The 19,937-nt window shown below is 31.4% G+C and overlaps 1 protein-coding gene across 1 annotated transcript in view; it reads left to right on the forward strand.

Annotated features, from left to right (window-relative positions):
- Nucleotides 1–19,937, forward strand: part of Lrrk (Leucine-rich repeat kinase) — an 87,961-nt gene that overhangs the window by 21,593 nt on the left and 46,431 nt on the right. Inside the window, exons 6-9 of the mRNA XM_067272684.1 lie at nt 7,945–7,980; nt 12,543–12,666; nt 14,428–14,572; nt 16,800–18,470. Coding sequence (XP_067128785.1) covers nt 7,945–7,980; nt 12,543–12,666; nt 14,428–14,572; nt 16,800–18,470 — 1,976 coding nt within the window. The remainder of the gene's footprint in view (nt 1–7,944; nt 7,981–12,542; nt 12,667–14,427; nt 14,573–16,799; nt 18,471–19,937) is intronic.

Consider the following 19,937-nt stretch of genomic DNA (forward strand, 5'->3'; position numbering starts at 1 on the left):
TTTTGCTTTTCGGCTTGGTCATTTCTCAAGAAGATAAGCTAAAAGAGATGACCGGTTTATCTAATAATACGATGGAAAAATTTATTTGTAAAATAATACTTTTATTGTTATTTTTTAATAATAGTGTATTCATTTGTATATGTTATTTTAAAATGTAAAAAAAAATATTAAATATTATGAATATCGAATCAATTCACTATTAATTAATGTGAGAACCGGGAGATAAAAGCTGCATGCTTTTGGCCCCACTTATCGGCGCGGATCAGAGAGATCCTTTACTGCGTCACTGGATGGCTTTAGGAGGGCAAAAGTGAGTGGGGAGAGGGTGAGTAAGTGATAAGGTGTCCGGAGTGACGGGAGACAGGTTTCAAATAAACAACACGACTATTTATTGAGACGCAAATATATACAAGCCAAGAGATAAACAAACGTAACGATACAGGAGATTAAATACAAAATATAAGGCTATATAGGAATATCAGTTACAAGACGCACCGCGTGTAACAATCAATGCGCGGGATGTTCGACCCGTATACAAAGCGCTACAAAATAGGACAACCTAAGATATAGGAGGATAAATATACGCACAGTACGTTACCGCTATAAAGAACGTAACGATCTAGACCAGTGTTTCCCAACGTGGGGCAATTTCATTATTAAGGGGGGCAATTCGAAAATGAACTCATCCAGAGTTTAAGTTAACCATATAGCCGCTGTATGCCATATTTATTGTAAATATTGATTTAAGTTAGTTTTAATTTTATTTGTTCTTTGTTTCCCTTTCCTTCTAGAACTTCCCTTTATAACCCTTTTCCCTTGGAGTGGGATTAACAATTCTGGGAACCACTGAGAACAAAGAGATGAACAAGACCCTGAGGCCAGTGAAAGAGGAGAAAGGACATTCTTTGCCCAGACCTCGAGGTGGGCAGACGTGAGTTGTGGTGTTCCAGGTCATGTTTGGCAATGACTGGAAAGTGCAAAAGACTTTGATGAAAGGATTGGGTTTTATCGTGGTTACAATAAAACAGTGTAGCAATTAAGTGCAAGAAAAACTTCAACGAACACGACAACGAGATACCTTTCAAAAGAGCTCAACATATATGTTGGGGGGCATAAGGATTTTAGAAAGGCTTAGGTGGGGCATAGCACAAAAAAGGTTGGGAACACACTGATCTAGACTATATTGCGCGGATCGTTTGAATCGTTATGAGACCCTAAATCTAGCTTACAACTATTCTACCGAGAGAGAGAGCTTACAAATGAAGTTAGTACCTCTGATAATTGATTCAACCTATGCGGGGATGGTGAAATCCTCGCGGATCTAGGAGTTCGTGGAGGTAGGTGGCTGGACGTCGGGCCGGAGGTGATCGTGATGAATATGGCGTGACTGGTCCTAAGTCTATGATCGTCGATGTCCGCAGTCGTCTCGTTATGGCCGCTTCTTGGTGTCCGCCCCGGAGGCCGTGATCAGATCCCTTTTTATATCAGCATCTCGCGAGGCTGACTATACCTCAGGTGATGTTGGTGCTTATGACTAATAATTATTGACATAAACTGTCCTAGATAGAACGTTATGTTTTTTCCTATCACCGGATGGGGCGGTCGGAAGGTTAGGGAGTGTGTTGGGATTTATACAACAATTATTGTTATTTAATGAATCATTGGTTTAGTCACAGGTGGGAAAGTTTAGTTCGAACCTCTCAGCAAGGTGACCCTTTTTCTACTCTCACCCGAGGAACTCAATTATCTTTCGCTAATTGGTTAGAGAAGATGTCTCATGAACGTGGCTACCGTTAGTTGAACCCTCGGTGGGAGGGGAGGAATTTTCCCGGACACCTGGGACATCTGTCGTAAAAAGGAGAAGGCCACTTCTCTACTGCGTCATAGTAAAAAGGGAAAACAAATAAGTCATTCTCTTGACCTCTCCGACGAAAACTCGGAGAAAAGAGGGAAATTAATTAACATCAGCCCGTAAAAATTCTAGATAACGCGGGAAATCTCACATTAATGTAATTTCCCCCTCTCTCTTTTCGCTCAGTGGGCATCAGTAAGGCCTTTTAATCATACTCACTGTGTGTTAGGCCAGGTCCACAATGAAGGCGGAGAGTTTGTCCAAGACCCATGACCACTGAGGTTGCCCTTTTGCAGAGTTTCTTTCAGGGGGAGTTCGGGTGGGAAATTCAGAAATTGAAAAATAACTCTTCCTGTAACCTCATAAAACACACAAAGGATTATTGTTTATATATATATATATTAACTGATTATTTGTATTTGTCACTCTCTCCTCTCTCAGATGAGAAAAATATGAATTGTTTTCTGAAATAAAACACTGCTCTTCCGGATTCGATCTGGGGCCCTTACAGCGCGTTGTAAGGACCCCAGATCGAATCCACAGACAGACGTAAGCCTACCGCTGCAGCGGTAGGCTGACGTCTATCAAGTGTAAATTAATAGCGAGGTTGAGGCCGAAGTTTTAAACGCGAAAACGTGTACGTCGGACGTTCAGCGCCGCTTTCCTGTAAACCTAGAAGTTTGACAATGGCGTTTGGAATGTCGAGCATGATTCCACTGACTCCAAACACCATTGTCAAACTTCTAGGCTTACAGGAAAGCGGCGCTGAACGTCCGACGTACACGTTTTCGTGTTTAAAACTTCGGCCTCAACCTCGCTATTCTGTTCTTTAGTTTTTGTAATGAGTGGGTGTTCAGCAGTTGCAGACGCCTAAAGAAATAAATATTAGTTTAGAAGTGTTCAAGGTGTGCCCTGCTCTACCTTTGTTTATTGCGTTTTCCAGTCATTAACAGAGTGGCCTGTTAATACATGGTATCAGAAGTTTGTTGTTTTTAGAAAAGCACGTTGAATGTAACCCAGATATGCCACGATTTATGGCTTCTACAAATGCTCACCTTCCGTTGGAATTGCAGGTGACGGAAGACAACATGGCGATCGAATGGAAGCTTTGGAAGCAAGGCTTCGAATTTTATGCGGTAGCTACGCAGCTACATACAAAACCTGGTGAAGTGCAGGGTGCTACATTAATGTCAGCTATTGGACCAGCAGCAACAGTGATATACAATACATTTGATTTAACAGAAGTGAAGCGAATTAACGTGGATAACATTAACATTAAATAAAAATTTGACGGCCGGATGGCCGAGCGGTAAAGGTGGCAGCCTACCGCTCTGGGGGACCCGGGATCGAATCCGAACGGGTCGAATAATCCCCAGGAATTTTTCGGGGGGTGGTCCGTTCGGATATGTCGGGCCCCGTCCCTCACCACCCGGTCGCCCCATTGTGGGCCTGGCCGAACCCATAATGGGCCTACTAAAAGAGGCCCTCTTAGTGCCCACAGGGCAGAAAGAGTTAAAAAAAAAAAACACTAAATAAAGCCGCTGATATTTGTCTCGCAAGTGAAGAGGCTGCTAGTCAACTAAAGGAAATAATGACAGAGAAATAATGCTTATTAAGAATTATAAAACGATTATTTCAAGAAAATTGAATAATCAAACGCATACACAAGCTCCATGAAAAAAAAAATTAATAAGAAAAACCAGCAATTATTTATTGTGACATCGTCATAATGACGAGCTGCAATTTTTAATCTATTTAATATAAAATATATGCTCTCCACCTCAAATTAGTAGTAGCTTGCCACTGTAAATCATACTTTTCCGTTAGCAATAGAGTCGTGCCGTCATCTATTAACTGCTTTCGGGGAAGTTTTGAATTGAAGTAACGTGACTTCCGGTGTGCATAGGACGTTTGTATATAGTTAATCGGGGCCTCCTGCCCCTAAGTTTTCCATATCTGGTCTCATCTTTCGTCTATTTAACTCCGTTCTCGAGATTAAGGACGGACGGACGGACGGACGACTGTGGGAATGTATAGATAGTGTTTTTCAAATTGCAGCCTAAAAAGTTTTTAATAAAATATCATAACAGATGACACTACCACAATTTTAAATCTTTTGCCGGGAAGTGGACTTTTTTAAACGACATACCCGATCTTTACGTCACTAAAGTAGGCAGAGTTTACAAGCAAGGGTACACACGCTACTTTAATTTGTAATTAGAAGATATAAGGCTTGAAAAACAATAACCAATAGCTTCATTCGAAAGAAATAAGAGTATAGAACAACTTTTAGGTCATTTTATAGTATACGAGGTACTGTACATATTTACATACCGCACTTGTATTTAAAAGCGAAGAAAGTCACTCAGTTCAATGTGAAGTATCTAATAACACATACTTCCCACATATTTCCTATTGATCAAATTCGGAAAATGAAGTCTCGTATTAAATCTTAAGACCTCTGGATGTGCAGAAAACTGTAAAAATTAGAATATATTTCGACCGGATAGTGACGCGTTATAGCTTTATGGGAGCCAGGCAAATCTGAATTGAGGGTAGCCTACGGTGTTGACTTCAAACATTTTTCTTTGGAGGATTTTTTTTTTTTGGAAAATACTTTCTTATATGAGATTGGTTTGGGTATTGTTGGTGGGGGCCCAGGCGATTGTCCTTTTTGCCCACAGGATAACGCGCCACTGCGACTGGATCGAATTATTAATTATTTTAGAGACGTTCGATTGGTTACGTGACCAGTAGTATTATCACCTGGTCTGTTATTAGGCTATATTCTTTTGTGCCATAATTTACGTCCTAAATTAATCGTCTTGACATGTATATTTTATTTAAAAAAACTATAAAGCTTCAAATACACTTTGAACGTTTATCTTTATTAACTTTATTAAAAAAGTTTAAATTTTATCATGTGACATTTTTGACATCCTGCTTAGGTTAATGTGAAGGACGTAATAACACAGCCACGTGACAAAATGAAAACTATTTTGTAAATAGGCCTATAAACGTTACAAATGAATTTGAAGGCTTACAGTTTTGATGAAATATACACGTTAAGACGATTAATTTAGGATACAAATTATCGTACTAGACAAAATACTAATAATAGACAAGGTTATAGTACTACTGGTGTTACTAGGCTAACGTTGATACAGAATAAAAATAAATTTCAAATTGGATAAATAGAAAGGTTGATATACTTATAAAATTGCTCAATGGTCCTAATAATTTATTAACCTTTCATATAAATCGACTGACTTCTTTAGGATTGCAAGCAACCAGGGTGCCTAGTCTGAGTGATGTGAGTAACAACACGAACGTGTTGAGAATATCGCATGGAACCAGGTCATTCCGGTGAGATCGTTTACGGAACGGGTTTGTAACACGTAATATTCCCAACGTTTTCGTGTTACTAAGTGGAGAGAGACGCCCCAGGGTGTCTACTCTCGAGTTTCTACTCGTAGGGACGTTGAGAGTGTCACATGGTACCAACTTCTTCAGTGAATGGTCTTGTTGAACGAGTTGGTACCACGTGACATTAGCAACACGAATGTGTTGCTACTTTGCTACTCATATCACTCGAGACTAGGCACCCGAGTTGGGAATCCCTAGTTTAAATAATCAAAAATAATATGAATAATAACATTAATACGTGATCGCTAGCTTACTGTTGAGTGCTACATTAATAATATGCAAACTTATGTGAAAAAGCAACTAAATCCGGTGTTAAATTTTAATAAATTTCAAAATTTTTTTAGATTTAAAATTCTCGGGGGTTGAATTTGCTCGAAATGTTTCCATTGTGTAGTCGTGCTTGAACTAATTTGAATGAGGATAAGGAATGAAACTCCGATCCGAATTATCAACGTAAAAATCACGAAGATTCAGATCTGGATTTCAAATGATAGTAGGAAATCCTCCATGAACGGTCATCTCGAGTTTCTTTAGATGCAATTTTACTTCCCAGGATGAAAGTATTCGTTCGTATATTTTCTAACGAATGAATTTTTACTGATAGTTATTGAATATAATCATTTTAGTGTGATTCATAAATTTGTTACTGTTAGTTTTATTCATGTGAAATTAATATTATGCAATATTTGAAAATGAAAGGACTATGTGGGCAAAGTTAACGGAGTTCATTCTCTATTATTATTTCACAAATAAAATATATTATAATGTCGACAACAGGAAAATTTAGAAGGCATATCTACGAACTATTCAACTTATTTATTATTCATCGAAGATTGGGCTCTTTCTGTAATCTTCCCGTTCATAGATAATATGATTATAAATCTGTTATTTTAAAAATTTTCGTTTAATTTAACTTAATATCAGTAAGAATAATTTACAAGTTTTTTCATACAGTATACCCTACTAAATCTTTTGTTAAGCATAATGTATAAACTTATATGTATTTTATGTGTAAACTTATGTATTAAAACTGTGTGTGTATTTTATGTGACAGTTTTTAAATCTAAAATATCGAAATAACGGATTATTTCTGAACGTTTAAAATACATTTACGTTTTGGTAGACTGTATGCCGCGTTATGTCATTCATATGACATACAACTTTAAATTTCGAATATTCGTATAATAAATTAAAATTCAAGTTTTCTAGACGTTGATATTATTTTATTCGTAAATAATCAGTTTGACCCAATTCCCGTTCACGATGTTATTCGATAGAAATCGAATCGGAATCTCTTCGATCAGATTACTGGGATGATGATTTAATGCTAATATTCCGGGAAAAAAAAATATTAAAAAATAATAATAAAGTAAATGACTCGATGCAAGATATTGTTTCAAATTACAATGATAATATATATAAGATAAGAAGCACTTTTTAAAATGATTTTATTATATGAATTCTAAAACTATACGTTTTCATTTTATATCTCGTATAATGTAAACCTGTATAATTTATTACGAATAGTTTATTTGTTAAGAAAAACAACTATTTAAAATTATTAATAACTAATTTTTTTTATTAATTTAGCATTCGGAATGAGCGCAATTTCCTTATACGTAAATAGCAATTGCAAAGCAGTTTGCGACACAAAAAATTGCTATTGTATTGTGTCATATTATTAGCTGAAAATAAAGTGTTGGATAACTTTTCTCAGTGTTCAATTTATTTAATGATCACTTACGTTCTATCGGAATATAATACATATAATACCATATACAAAAAAACAAACAGAAGTTTATATCTAGGACGTATTGATTATAAAACCATTAACAAACTATGATCGAAATTTACAGGATAGCGATATTAAGAACGCAATTTTTGAAATGTTTACTTATTAATTCCTGTATTTTTCACGTTATTGGATTAACTGTTAGAATTTTTATCCTCCAATAAACATCGAGGTCGAGTTAGTATGTTCAGACATTTCTAGGAGTAACATTAATCCTATTCTATCGTTACACATGCCTCGCTAGGATACGTACAAAATATTTTATACAATGCCAAGATTTTGTTGAATTATTTTAAAATAGAAAATGACAGGTGAGTTTTGTTTTTTCTTTTGGTGATTTGGAGTTGCGTTAATGTAAAACATGCAAAACGTGTTATTTTCTTCGTTTGCACAGATATAGAATGCGTTTTTTTTGCGCGATTTGCTGATGCATGTTAATGAAGTTGACGTTTTTTCTTTCGTTTGTTTAATCAAAATCTTAAAAGAAAAAAAGAAAAAAACAAGTTTTATAGCCTTGAAGGTTTTATATAAGCTTTCTATTACTTTCGTCATATGACTTTCAGTTCAGGTGTTTGCACAGATGGATTTTACTTGACTCAATGTATTTGTACAATGGGATCTTTATGAATATAATATTAAGCTCTATGTGCATCACTTTAATATCATAACTATGTTAGAAGGTGTTGCTATAGGAGCTGAAGCGTATGATTATTTTGTGGAAACATTCTATAATTATTTTGATGGTAACTTTATATGCTAATATGATTTTTTATTTGCAAAAATAATTATATTTTATTTGGAATTAACTAAATCATTTGAGTTTTTTAATGCTCTTTTATATTATAATGTTGCCTAAGATTTTATATATTTACAGATGAACAGGAACAAAAACGACAAGAGCTGTATTTAGGTAAGTAGTACCATAATATATATATATAAGTTATAATTTTTATGCTCTATTAAGTTATGGAGGCTAGGATGTGCCTCAGTGAATGAATAAATCTATCAATGAATCATAGCAAATGTCTTCTATTAGAGTCAAATTAAGTATAAATTTATCAACATTAAAGCAAATAAAATAATCAATAATAACTTAGCATAACAAGTTATTGGTATTAATTTTGTCAAGGATTTGACATTGTAAAATATATATAAAAATTTAATACTAATAATAAATTATAACTAAGTAAATATTTAATAGAATGAGATGTATTTGTATAAATGACTGTCTTTTAATTGTTAACTGATAAGAATTTTGGTATTTTTTATTTATTAATTTAACTCTATATATATATAGGGTTTTGTGCTTAGCTCACATATTCTAATGGATTATTAATCAAAAATGATTGTAACTATTTAATTATTGTTTAAAAGTATAAAATAATAATTATATAGCTGGTAACCTTCATATAACACAATAGTTAGGTTTCCATAAAATCTCATGTCATGCAAAACTGTTGCTTGGGACTCAGAATCAATACAACAAAAAGGGTTATTTTCGTACAAAACTCGGGAATTAAAGTTAAATTCAATCTTGAATTACAAAGGTTATACAAACATAAGTTCGAGTCCTTATTTCTTTATTTTCTTCCCTTTATTCCGATCAGGAACCACCATGCAACTTGCAACTTGAAGTCAAAAAAACTTCTAAAATTAACGAACAAAACACTATTAGACGACAAACAACACAATTAAAAATGATCTTCGGTGCCGACCTGTCTTTATAGGCTACGGCGTCTACAAAGCATTAAAAACTGTTAGTCTTCCACAATAGTATCCGTGTTATATAATTGCTTTTAGTTGCGGGCCCTCTGGCGGCATTATGGTGGCCTTATGTTTGTATAACCTTTGTAATTCAAGATTGAAAAAGGGTTATGTTTCAAAATCTAACAAAAAAAATATTATTTTATTTTTATAACTATCAATAATATAATTTTTTTTTTAAATAACAATAACTAACATATGTTAAATAATAAACAAATATATGGTGCTATATATCAGATAATGTATTTCATTTAATTTTATTTCTCTTCATTGCTACTAAGCACAGTCAAACAAGAATGTTTTCTTTGTTGCAGAGTGTCTTTACTTTCCGAACTTTCTTCTGCAGCATCTACATTTTTTGTACCCTCCTCTTTCTTTAAAAGATGATAATCTGGGTTTACTTTTGTTTGATAAATCTTTGTAAAATTTACCAGTAAGCTGGAACAGTTGACAATTGACATAAACACAGACAGACACTGAATGTACTTACTCCAGCAGATAGCATTTGATGGAATTACAAACATTTTTGACAGCATTGAGAGGCCTCCCTCACATAAAAATGCAATTCCACAGATAGAACAAGGATGAACATATTCAAAATTTTAAATGTTTAAAGTTTGTAATTCCATTAAATACTATCTGCTGGAGTAAGTACAATATGTACAGTGCTTGTTTGTGTTAATGTCATAAGATCTTGTAAATTTTATGGTAAGGAGTTCAGGATTTTTGAAGCTTTTTTTTGAACTTTGTATTCTTTTTAACTGAAGGACCTATATTTAAAAATTAAGATTTTAATTGTATGGCTAAGATTATTCCTTCCCAAATATTTTTGGTGTAAAATTTGAGGTTTCAGAATCTTCATTCTCCGAATTGAATTGGTTTATTTCTGATGCCATTTCTTTCAAATCCACTTTGCCAGCTTCTTTTTCTACCAGTAATTTTTGAACATCATTTACTTATAATATTTTAATGTTCCACTCCTAGAACTTAGCAAGTTCCATTGTTGCAGTGATTCTGTTTTCTTCCAGTTCAACCATATTTCCCAAATGAAGTGACTCTGCTATAATTTTTTAAACACACATTTAATGTTGAGGCTTTACTTCTTTGAGCAATAAAGATGATTCTGAACAGTTCAAAATGGAAAAATGTTTTAGGCCTCTATCACTTCAATAATTCTATTCAGAATCAATTTCTTTTAATAATCATTGTAATGATTCTCTGATGTAGTGAGTGTAACAAGTCACAATTTTTAATAGTTTCAAACAAGTACAAGTTCAATAACATGAAACTTAATGTGGGAATTTCCTAATAAAATAGAATAGAAGTTTCTCAATAATACAATTTTCTGCAATTTAACAGTGGAGACACAAAAAAAGGAGTGAACAGTAGAAATTATACAAATGCTATGTTGTGTGTTCATTAAGTTTTTGAAGTTTTTATTCTTAATAAAAAAAAAAAAAAAAAAAAACATGAAACAGCCTGCAAAGCTAGATAAAATTACCCTAAAGCATTTGGGAAAGGATTGTTTGTAGTTTGTTATATTCTGAAAAATAAGTAAGATTATTCTGAAGTTTAGATCAGAATTGCTTTCATTTTAAATTATCAAATTAATCTAACAATTCAAGAGTTACAATAATGCTACAAAATGCATTTATCCTTTTTAAATTAACATATAGGAATGAGAATTTGTTTATTTCTAGTTCATTTCTTTTATTTTAAATTTAAAAATACCAAAATTATGCTGATGGTTGATTTCTTTTTCCTTTTCCTATATTGTCTTTTTTATCTCTAATATCTCAGCAAGAAATCTCTAAAATTAAACATGTATATGTAGTTTATATATGTAGTTTTATATAATTTTTAAAATCAAATGCATTTTCAAAGCCTCTGTATGTGCAATAGAATGAATTACCAACGATTGGAATTACTTAAAGATTAGGATTTAATTTAGGGCTAATTAATCAGGCTAATTAAATGATTATTATAAAGTAATTTGTCACTAGAGGTAGACATTAAGTGCCATCTCTTAACTACATTAATAATTATTATATTTTAATAAATTAATAATTTAGAAGCTTCTGGAATAAAAGAACTGACTCAGGGCAGGGCTTGAACCTGCAACTTCCACTTGCCATGCGGTGTGCTTGCCAGTTGCACCACACAGACCCCGAGCTTGTTTTTGCTTCCAGAAGTATATTAATTTAGATATAACCTTACATAACCTTACTTGGTTAAACACGGTACGTGATACGTGATGTTGATTAGTTATATATATATATATATATATATATACACACTACCTCACCGGGTAATACGTTAGTTGGCTGAGTGCTGTTGTGGAGAAGTTCTTAGGCCTTGGGTGTAGGTGTCGTCCCCATCCAGTGCCACATTTAACCAAGTAAGGTTATATCTAAATTAATATACTGTACTTCTGGAAGCAAAGACTTGCTCAGGTTCTGGGTGGTGCAATTGGCAAGCACACTGCATGGAAGCAGGGGTTGTGGGTTCAAGTCCAGCTCCGGGTAAGTTCTTTTATTCCAGAAGCTTCTAAATTATTAATTTATTAAAAAATAATAATTATTAATGTAGTTAAGAGATGGCGCTTAACATCTACCTTTAGTGACAAATTACTTTATAATAATCATTTAATTAGCCTGATTAATTAGCCTCAAATTATAGCCCGCTCTTTAAGGCGATCATTGGTAATTCATTATATACTCATCGGACTTTGTGATGTTGATTAGTTATATACATGTACAGTACAATAGATTTATAATGTTCAATATAGCTAACATACAAGTGCAATTACAATATTTTAATAAAAATATATCTAACAAAGTTGTAAAATAAAAGTCTAAATTTTGCTATATAAAAGTAGCACAGAATGAATTTAAATTTTCTTTGAACATTATTTATATGTTACACTGGTGTGCAAAACTTAAGTAACAATGGAATTTTTTAAGCAGACAGCCTTGAAATTGTAGAGAAGGGCTTTTTGCAATCCGTACAATGAATGCCCAACTCAGTAGAAAGGTTATTCATATTCAGGAAGAAGACATCACAGGTGATGTGAGGGCAAGTAGAACATGTGCAGTAAGTGTGCGCAGTGCAAGATTACAATAAGAAGGAGGCTTTGATTCCATACTGTATGTATTCTATTCATTTTTGTATTAGTATGCTTCTTCATCCTTTAAGTACAAAATACTCTCTCTGTACTCTGAATTTCACGTCTCCCAAATGATTTCTTGTGGAGTTATGACAAAAAAACAATTTTTGCTTAAGTTTTGCACATCAGTGTATAATTTAAAATATAAATTGAAAGTCTAGATGATAAAAGAAGTAAAACTGTAATCAGAATGATATATAAAACTATTTAATTCTTCATGCATGAAACTGTGATGATGACTTTTTCAGTTTCAACTCCTCAGAAAGTACATAACTGTACTCTACATACATATGCAAAAAATTCAATTTTCTTTGAATATATCTAGATTTTATATGCACGTAGCATCTTAGAATAGCATGAGAATCTTGACTGAATTTTGTTGAGATTTGGTAAATAATTTTGTTAGAATCATTGTAATAAAAAAAAATGTAATTTAATTCATATATTAATAAGGTAATTTAATCATCTCTGTATAAATAATATAATTATAAAGCTAAATAAATTAATATAATTTAAAAACTGGAATTATTATTTATTACTAGCTTTATGGGATTCCTGTAGTAAAGGAGAAGTAAGTCATACCAAGCAAATAATACGTGAACTTGGTAGAGAAGCAGAATTGGTCATCAACAGTGCTCCAAATGGATGTAGCACTTTATTATTTAAGTAAGATTTTTCAATTTTTTGTTTAAATATACTTTAAATATAGATGTTTAATATTTATTAGTTTTTTATTATATTTAGATATTAAATTGAATTCTTTCTAAGAATTTTGTGAAAGAAATTCTTTCAAAATAAAATGAAAATGCTCAAGAGCTGTTTCTTTAGAAATATTTTTATTACTAAACAATTTACTATTCATTCTCAAAGTTTAATTATCAGAAGATAAATCAGTATAATTCGAACAAAATTCAATTAGTAATAGTAAGGCTTACTGTTATTATTCCTTTGGGAGGGGGTCGCAGAGCTAAGAAGGTTGAGAATCGCTGGTTTAGAAGGGACTTCAAAGAAGGTTTGGTGCGATGAAGGAGAGTAATAAAATACTAACTTTTAACTTCAGCTGCTTTATTATGAGTTGATTAAAAATATGTTTAGAATTAAAAATGATTTGGTTATGAAATACTGAATTTTATATTTCTGTTTTTTTATTTAGATTTGCTATTTAAGTTGCAGTTTTTGTAATTGGTTTATAATGTTGGAATTGTGCCTTATTTTTCAAATTTCAATTGTTGATATATTTATTTTAAAAAAACAAGTGATACTTGTTGTAATAATAAATTTAAATATTAGTTCTTATTTATATATATAAAAACAAATGTATGTCTGGCTGGCTGTCTGTTTGTCCTTCATGCATTACTACGCCATTTACCTGATTGCCATGAAACTTTGGGAAGTTGTTTAATACACTCCCGCGAAGGTTTGTGGCATATGTGAAGACCGCCATTTCCCCCCTTCCAAAAATATCTTTATATATGGATTAAGGCTTTTATGTCCAACAGATGGTGCTAACTCTGATGACTTAAGTTTGCTTTTCTGTGAGAATGAACTAAAGCAGATCATTTTCTATCTATCTATATAAATAAAATATAACATTCATTTGTTCCTACTGATTCCTTTGAAATTTTGACACAACATTGCATTCGAATACGCACGTGTTTTTATATAATATACATGTCGAAATTCCCCCTACTGGGGGGAGATGGACAGGATTAAGGCTTACCGTGAAGAACTTGGCTTCTATTATACTATTTTAGTTGCGGTTTTTTGCTTTTTAATAGGTTACGTCAACAGAATATATACTAAAAAGGGATTTTTCGATATTCTTCAGCGGGGAGAGGGACAGGATTAAGGCTTACTATGAAGAACTCGGCTTCTATTTATACTATTTTACATGCAGTTTTTTGCGTTTTTAATTGCGTTTTAATAGGTTACGTCAACAGAATATACACTAAAAAGGGATTCTTTGATATTTCCTTGCGGGGGAGAGGGACAGGATTAAGGCTTACTGTGAAGAACTCGGCTTCTATTTATACTATTTTACATGCGGTTTTTTGCGTTTTTAATTGCGTTTTAATAGGTTACGTCAACAGAATATACACTAAAAAGGGATTCTTTCGATATTTCCCTTGCGGGGGAGAGGGACAGGATTAAGGCTTACTGTGAAGAACTCGGCTTTTATTATACTATTTTAGATGCATGTTTGATTGCGTTTTAATAGGGTACGCCAGGAGAATGTACACTAAGAAGGGATTTTTTGAAATTCCCCTCATGGAGGAAGTGTTATACATTTATAATAGATACATTTTGAGCCACAACAACTTGTGGCCGGGTCAGCTAGTAAATAATAAATATATTATACTTATTTATATTATAGTAATATAATTTTTAAAATTTTACAATAAATAATAGTACTTTTGGAATTTTTAGAGCTTGTGAAGAAGGACAAAAAGATATGGTTAAATTTTTGCTTGACAAAGGAGCAGATGGTAGAATTCATCCTGTGACAAAATATTCTCCTTTATATATAGCATGTTATTATGGGCGAAAAGATATTGTCGAAATTATTCTAAAGGTATTGCTTAATGTTAATTACATATTTTTTATTTTTATGTATAATACCTATGAAATTTATTTTTTCTTAATTAAAATATAATTAAGGAAAGAACCAAGAATTACATTAGTACCTTCAACATAAGCATTTGAAAAAGTCTGTGTATAAAGTCAGTTGTCTTTATCACATGAAAATTTAAAACTTTTTATAATAGAATTTCTGGTCTCTTAGAAAAATGTGAAGTTTCTGCTTTTAATAGTTTGGATTTTATTTACCATCCTACCAGCATTTTCTTTTTTGATTTTATCTAAAATAAAAATAAATTTGTAATTTTTATATTGAAATGTAGTTTATGCTTTTTGATAAAAGTTCTTACAAATAATTTTTTGAATAATTTAGCAGTAATAAAATAAATTGATCTACAATAAAAAAGAAATTAGCCAATAGATATGAGCAACTGTTTATTCTCTATTAATATTGTAACTTGTTTGTGGATAAAAAATCAAAAAGACAGTAGGAATTATAGGTAAAAAAGCAAAATATTACAGAAACCTAGTTTAAAAAAACAATGCTGCATGCTGCATTTATTATTGCATAAAATAAAGAATAGTTATTTTAGAATAACAAAAATTAACTTAATTTTTTTTGTACATTATACAAAATAAATTTAAAAACCTAGATAAAGATATTTGAAAAAATGAACTTTTTATGTTTCATCTAAATCAGTACAATTTGAACAATATTTTTGTGTTCTAAACACATTGGCTTACTACAGCATCTAAGTGAGTAAAATGTTTTCCTATCTTAAGTTCTTGGGCAATATTCATTATCTAACAACTTCTATAGTTCTTTTCATTCTTCCTGATAAGATTGGTAAGCCCTTGGGCAAAACATCTGACACAAAATGGCACAAATTAGTTTATAATCAACACAAAATATTCAAAAGTTATTGCTATAAATTAATAGCAATATTCATAGAAAAAATAAAAAGTATGCTCAACTTGTAAAAAATTTACCATTATACTGTGGTGGTGTAGGTGATACCCAGTTTAATTTTCAGACTGCCTGCTTTCACAACAATCACAAACACACTAACACTCACATTGCCAACTGTATTAATACTAATGAACAGCTACTGTCATCTATGAGATACTACAGTTATTAATAATTACAGAATCTGTATATTTAAATTGCTCAGGATGCGTCATATCCCAGCACACTGTCCAAGGGTAAGTATGACTGTTTCTAAATCAGGGAGTGATCGTATATCCTTCTTGTATTATCGTTAGAAGCTAATGAATTACTTTTGCTGACATTATTGAATTCAGAAGAATGCTCTAAGCTTATTCATATGCTTAGAGCAGTATTTTAGTTGAATGTTTAATTGACTTATATAATTTGGTCTACTGTAAGTGGAAATTGTGTCTACTACATAATGTTCTGAATCCCACTACAATCACATCTTGTTTAAATTTTTTGATTAAAAGGTTACATAATTCATAATTTTACTCTATTATAAATTGATTTTCTAAGTATAACCAAATTTTATATTATTATTCTGTTTTACAGACTTCAAATATGTTTATAATTGCATTGTTATTTTTGTGAAATATCATAATTGTTATTTTTTTAATAAAATTTAAGTTATTAAGTAATTTACATAACTACCATTATTCTTAAAAGATAATTTGTCTGATCAGTAATAATTCATAACTTAAAAGATATTGATTTAAAATACCTAAATATCTTTAAAAACTAATTTTTACTAATATTATTGATGTTTTTATAATTGTTTCTTTTTATCTTTTTGTATTATATGGTTTTATTTGTTATTTTTGTACTAATATTTTATCCTGCCATTGTAAAGCAGTTGTGTCAAAACTTTTCAGTTGTTAGGAGAAATTTCACACAAATTGTATGTAGGTGGAACACAAATATTTTGTATATTCTATGTTACAAAAAGTAGGCGTATTTCTATTATTTATAAGTGATGTGTCAAATGTGCATGGGTTGGATTAACATGTGTTCATATTTGGCCCAGGGCCATAGTTTGGGCACTACTGCTCTAAAGTATACTACTGATATTCTTTAACATAAATAAATAACTTTTATTTTAAAGATCAATTATGTAGATTATATATATATATGTATTATTATAATTTTTTTATATTGTATAATTATTAATTTCACTTTCAAAATTTTAAATAATTTTTAAAATGAAACTAATTATGAATTTTTATTATTATAGAAGTTTCCAGAATTAGTCAGAGTACCCACAGTAGAAAAGTGGTTACCAATTCATGCTGCAGCTATTAATGGACATGTACATGTACTTGATCTTCTGTTAAATTTTTCGTATCCTTCATCTATTATGCAATCGTATATTGACAAAACTGGAAATTGGGAATATTATTTTCCATTTGATATAAATGCTAAGGATGTTACTGGCCAAACAGTGTTGTATGTTGGATGCTATGTAGGAAACCAAAGGTTAGTTGATACACTTCTTAAGTTTAAAATAAAAGCCCAGAGGCGTAATCATTCAAAGGAAAATTTTGATGAGAAAAATGAACAGAAAGAAAACTTGGAGATAAGTTCAAGAAAAAGTCTTTCAGATGGTTTACACAATGTTATGGTGAAATTAAAGTTAAAGTCTAATTCAAATCTCCAAGAATCAAGAACTGAATCAGAAATCCGTCCTATTGACTTAGATGCATATTGCAACAACAATACGGAAACATGTCTTCATGTTGCTGTTCGTAATAAACATTATAATATTGTCTCTATGTTGTTACAGTATGGAGCTAATCCTAATCTCTGTGTTAAACAGCCTGATGATTATTCTACCAAAACTCAAGAAGACTATATTTTTCCTGGTTCCTCTCCTCTTATGGAAGCATGTAAAAATCATGATGGTACAATGGTTGATTCTTTAATAAGATATGGTGCAAGAGATGATGACTGTAAAGCTCTTAAAATTGCCTGTAGTTATAATGATGAACACATTGTTTCACGACTTTTATCTTTAAAAGCTTATCAAGATCCAGAATTTAAAATTAACAAGAAAGCTTTGGAAATATCTCCTTCTACTCAGTTGAGTGGTTTTATGAACAGTGTTACATACAGTTCAATGTTTCCAACAACTCCAGTAATGATTAATTGGCATGGTCAAAAATGTTTAAATCACATTCAAGAACAGTGGTTAATAAATGCATGTGTTACTCATAATATTAAATTGAAATTAACTCCAAGAAATCAGACCACTGCATTAATTGCTATCACAAGACTAGACATTTCTAATAATCAATTAACCGAGTTGCCGTTATGCATTTTTCAAATGCCTTCTCTTAAAATTCTTAATGCTGCTCAAAATAAAATTTTTAAATTGCCAGAAAGTGTTGACTTTTCTCATTCCAATAGTTTAATAAAAAGCAAACATTCAACATTTCAGTTACCTTCTCAGTGGCATTGTCCAGTTTTAGAAGAAATCCATCTTCAGGAAAATCGCTTAGATAACGTACCACCATGTTTGTTTGATCTTCCTTCATTGATTTTACTTGATTTATCTAATAATAAACTTCAATCATTACCATTTAAAATGTGGTCAGCACCTAAATTAAGAGAATTAAATTTGTCTTTAAATATGTTGCACGATCTACCTTATAGAAGTGGTCCAAATTTATTAGATCCGCGGCAGATATGTAATATTGCAGAAGATCAAACAACTTCGGCAGAATCAAGCCCTAGACATACATCAACTGATGCAGTCTCTATAGATAGTTCGGTGAGTGGCTCTGAAGGAAGATGTATATCTCCAAGTGTTGGAGCAAGTCCACAGCAAACAGTTCAAGGTGTCTGTTATGGAAATCTTCAACAGCAGGATCTTCATCATGATAACTTATGGAGTCATAGTATAGAGGTAATTAATATTATTTTAAATTAAAAAATATTGATAATTTTTTAAAAATGAAAATTTAATTTAAACATTTTTAATAAGCAGTTAACATGTTAGTTATAACAGAACTTAAATCTTAAAATGCTTTAGTTCTTTAGTTACAAATAAAAGTTGATTTTATTTTATTTTGATATTTTTTAATTAAATTGAATATTGTATATGCTGTTGATAAGTTTTATAATTGATGAAAATATAATATATTAAAGTTGTGAAATTTGCTGAATTTGGCACATTGGGTTACTAAATATTGCTTATTTGTTTTAGTGTTTTTGATCAAAATCTAATCATCAGCTAATTAATATGGATAAAAGTGAACATTTATAATATTGAGTTGTTCAGAAAGTAATTTCGTTTTTTTATTACTAGAGGAATTAGATGTATTTTTACCAGCCAATTTTATTTTAAACCACATTTTCATTATATACTTCGACAGCTGACATTTTAAGGCTTATTTGTAAAAAATTTTGTTTGATTCTGTACAATTGTTTTTTTTCGGTGACCCATCAAATATGGAAAATTGAAAGCATCATTTTCGGCATATTTTGCTTTTTAATAACTAAAAAATCAAAATGCTGTTCAAACAAGAAAAAAATTGTGGTACATGTTTGGAGAAGATGTGTTGAGAGAAAGACAGTGCCAAAACTGGTTTACAAAATTGCGTTCTGACAATTTTAATATTGAAGATACACCACATTCTGGATGGCCATTTGAAGCCAATGAAAACAAAATAAAAGTACCGATTGAAACAATCTGCCGTATAACAACACGTGAAATCACTAAGAGATTAAATCTGTTAAATTGAACCGTTTATTATTACTTAAAACGAATTGGTTTCGTTTCAAAGCTCGATATATGGGTTCCACATGTTATTAAAGAGAGATGCTCTCTATGGTGGGATTTTAAAGAAATTTTTTTTTTTAGCTTTTACCAGACAATTTAACAATTGATTTGAAAGTGTACTGCCATGAAGCAAACAAATTGAGTAATATCATCAAACAGAAAAGTCCAAAATTGATCAACAAACAAAGTGTAGTGTTTTACCATGATAATGCCAAATTTCACACAAGTTTGGTAACTTGTCAGAAACTGTTATAACTTAGATGGGATGTGTTATCACACCAGCTATATTTGCCAGATTGGGCACACTCAGATTATTACTTGTTCCGGTCTATACAAATTCTTTTTAACTGTAAGACATTTACTTGAAATGACAATGTCAAAAATCACTTGGATCAGTTTTTTGTAAACAACGATCAAAATTTTTATGAATGTGAAATCATGCTACTACCAGAAACAATAACAACAGGTATTTGACCAAATGGTCAATATATAATTCAATAAAATATTTATTTAGTATAAGAATATTGCGTTTATTTTTCTATGGAAAAAACGAAATTACTTTCCGAACAACCCAATAAAAATAATATTACA

Source organism: Centruroides vittatus, unplaced genomic scaffold (assembly GCF_030686945.1).
Source record: "Centruroides vittatus isolate TY-2023 unplaced genomic scaffold, ASM3068694v2 contig_452, whole genome shotgun sequence".
NCBI classification, from domain to species: domain Eukaryota; kingdom Metazoa; phylum Arthropoda; class Arachnida; order Scorpiones; family Buthidae; genus Centruroides; species Centruroides vittatus.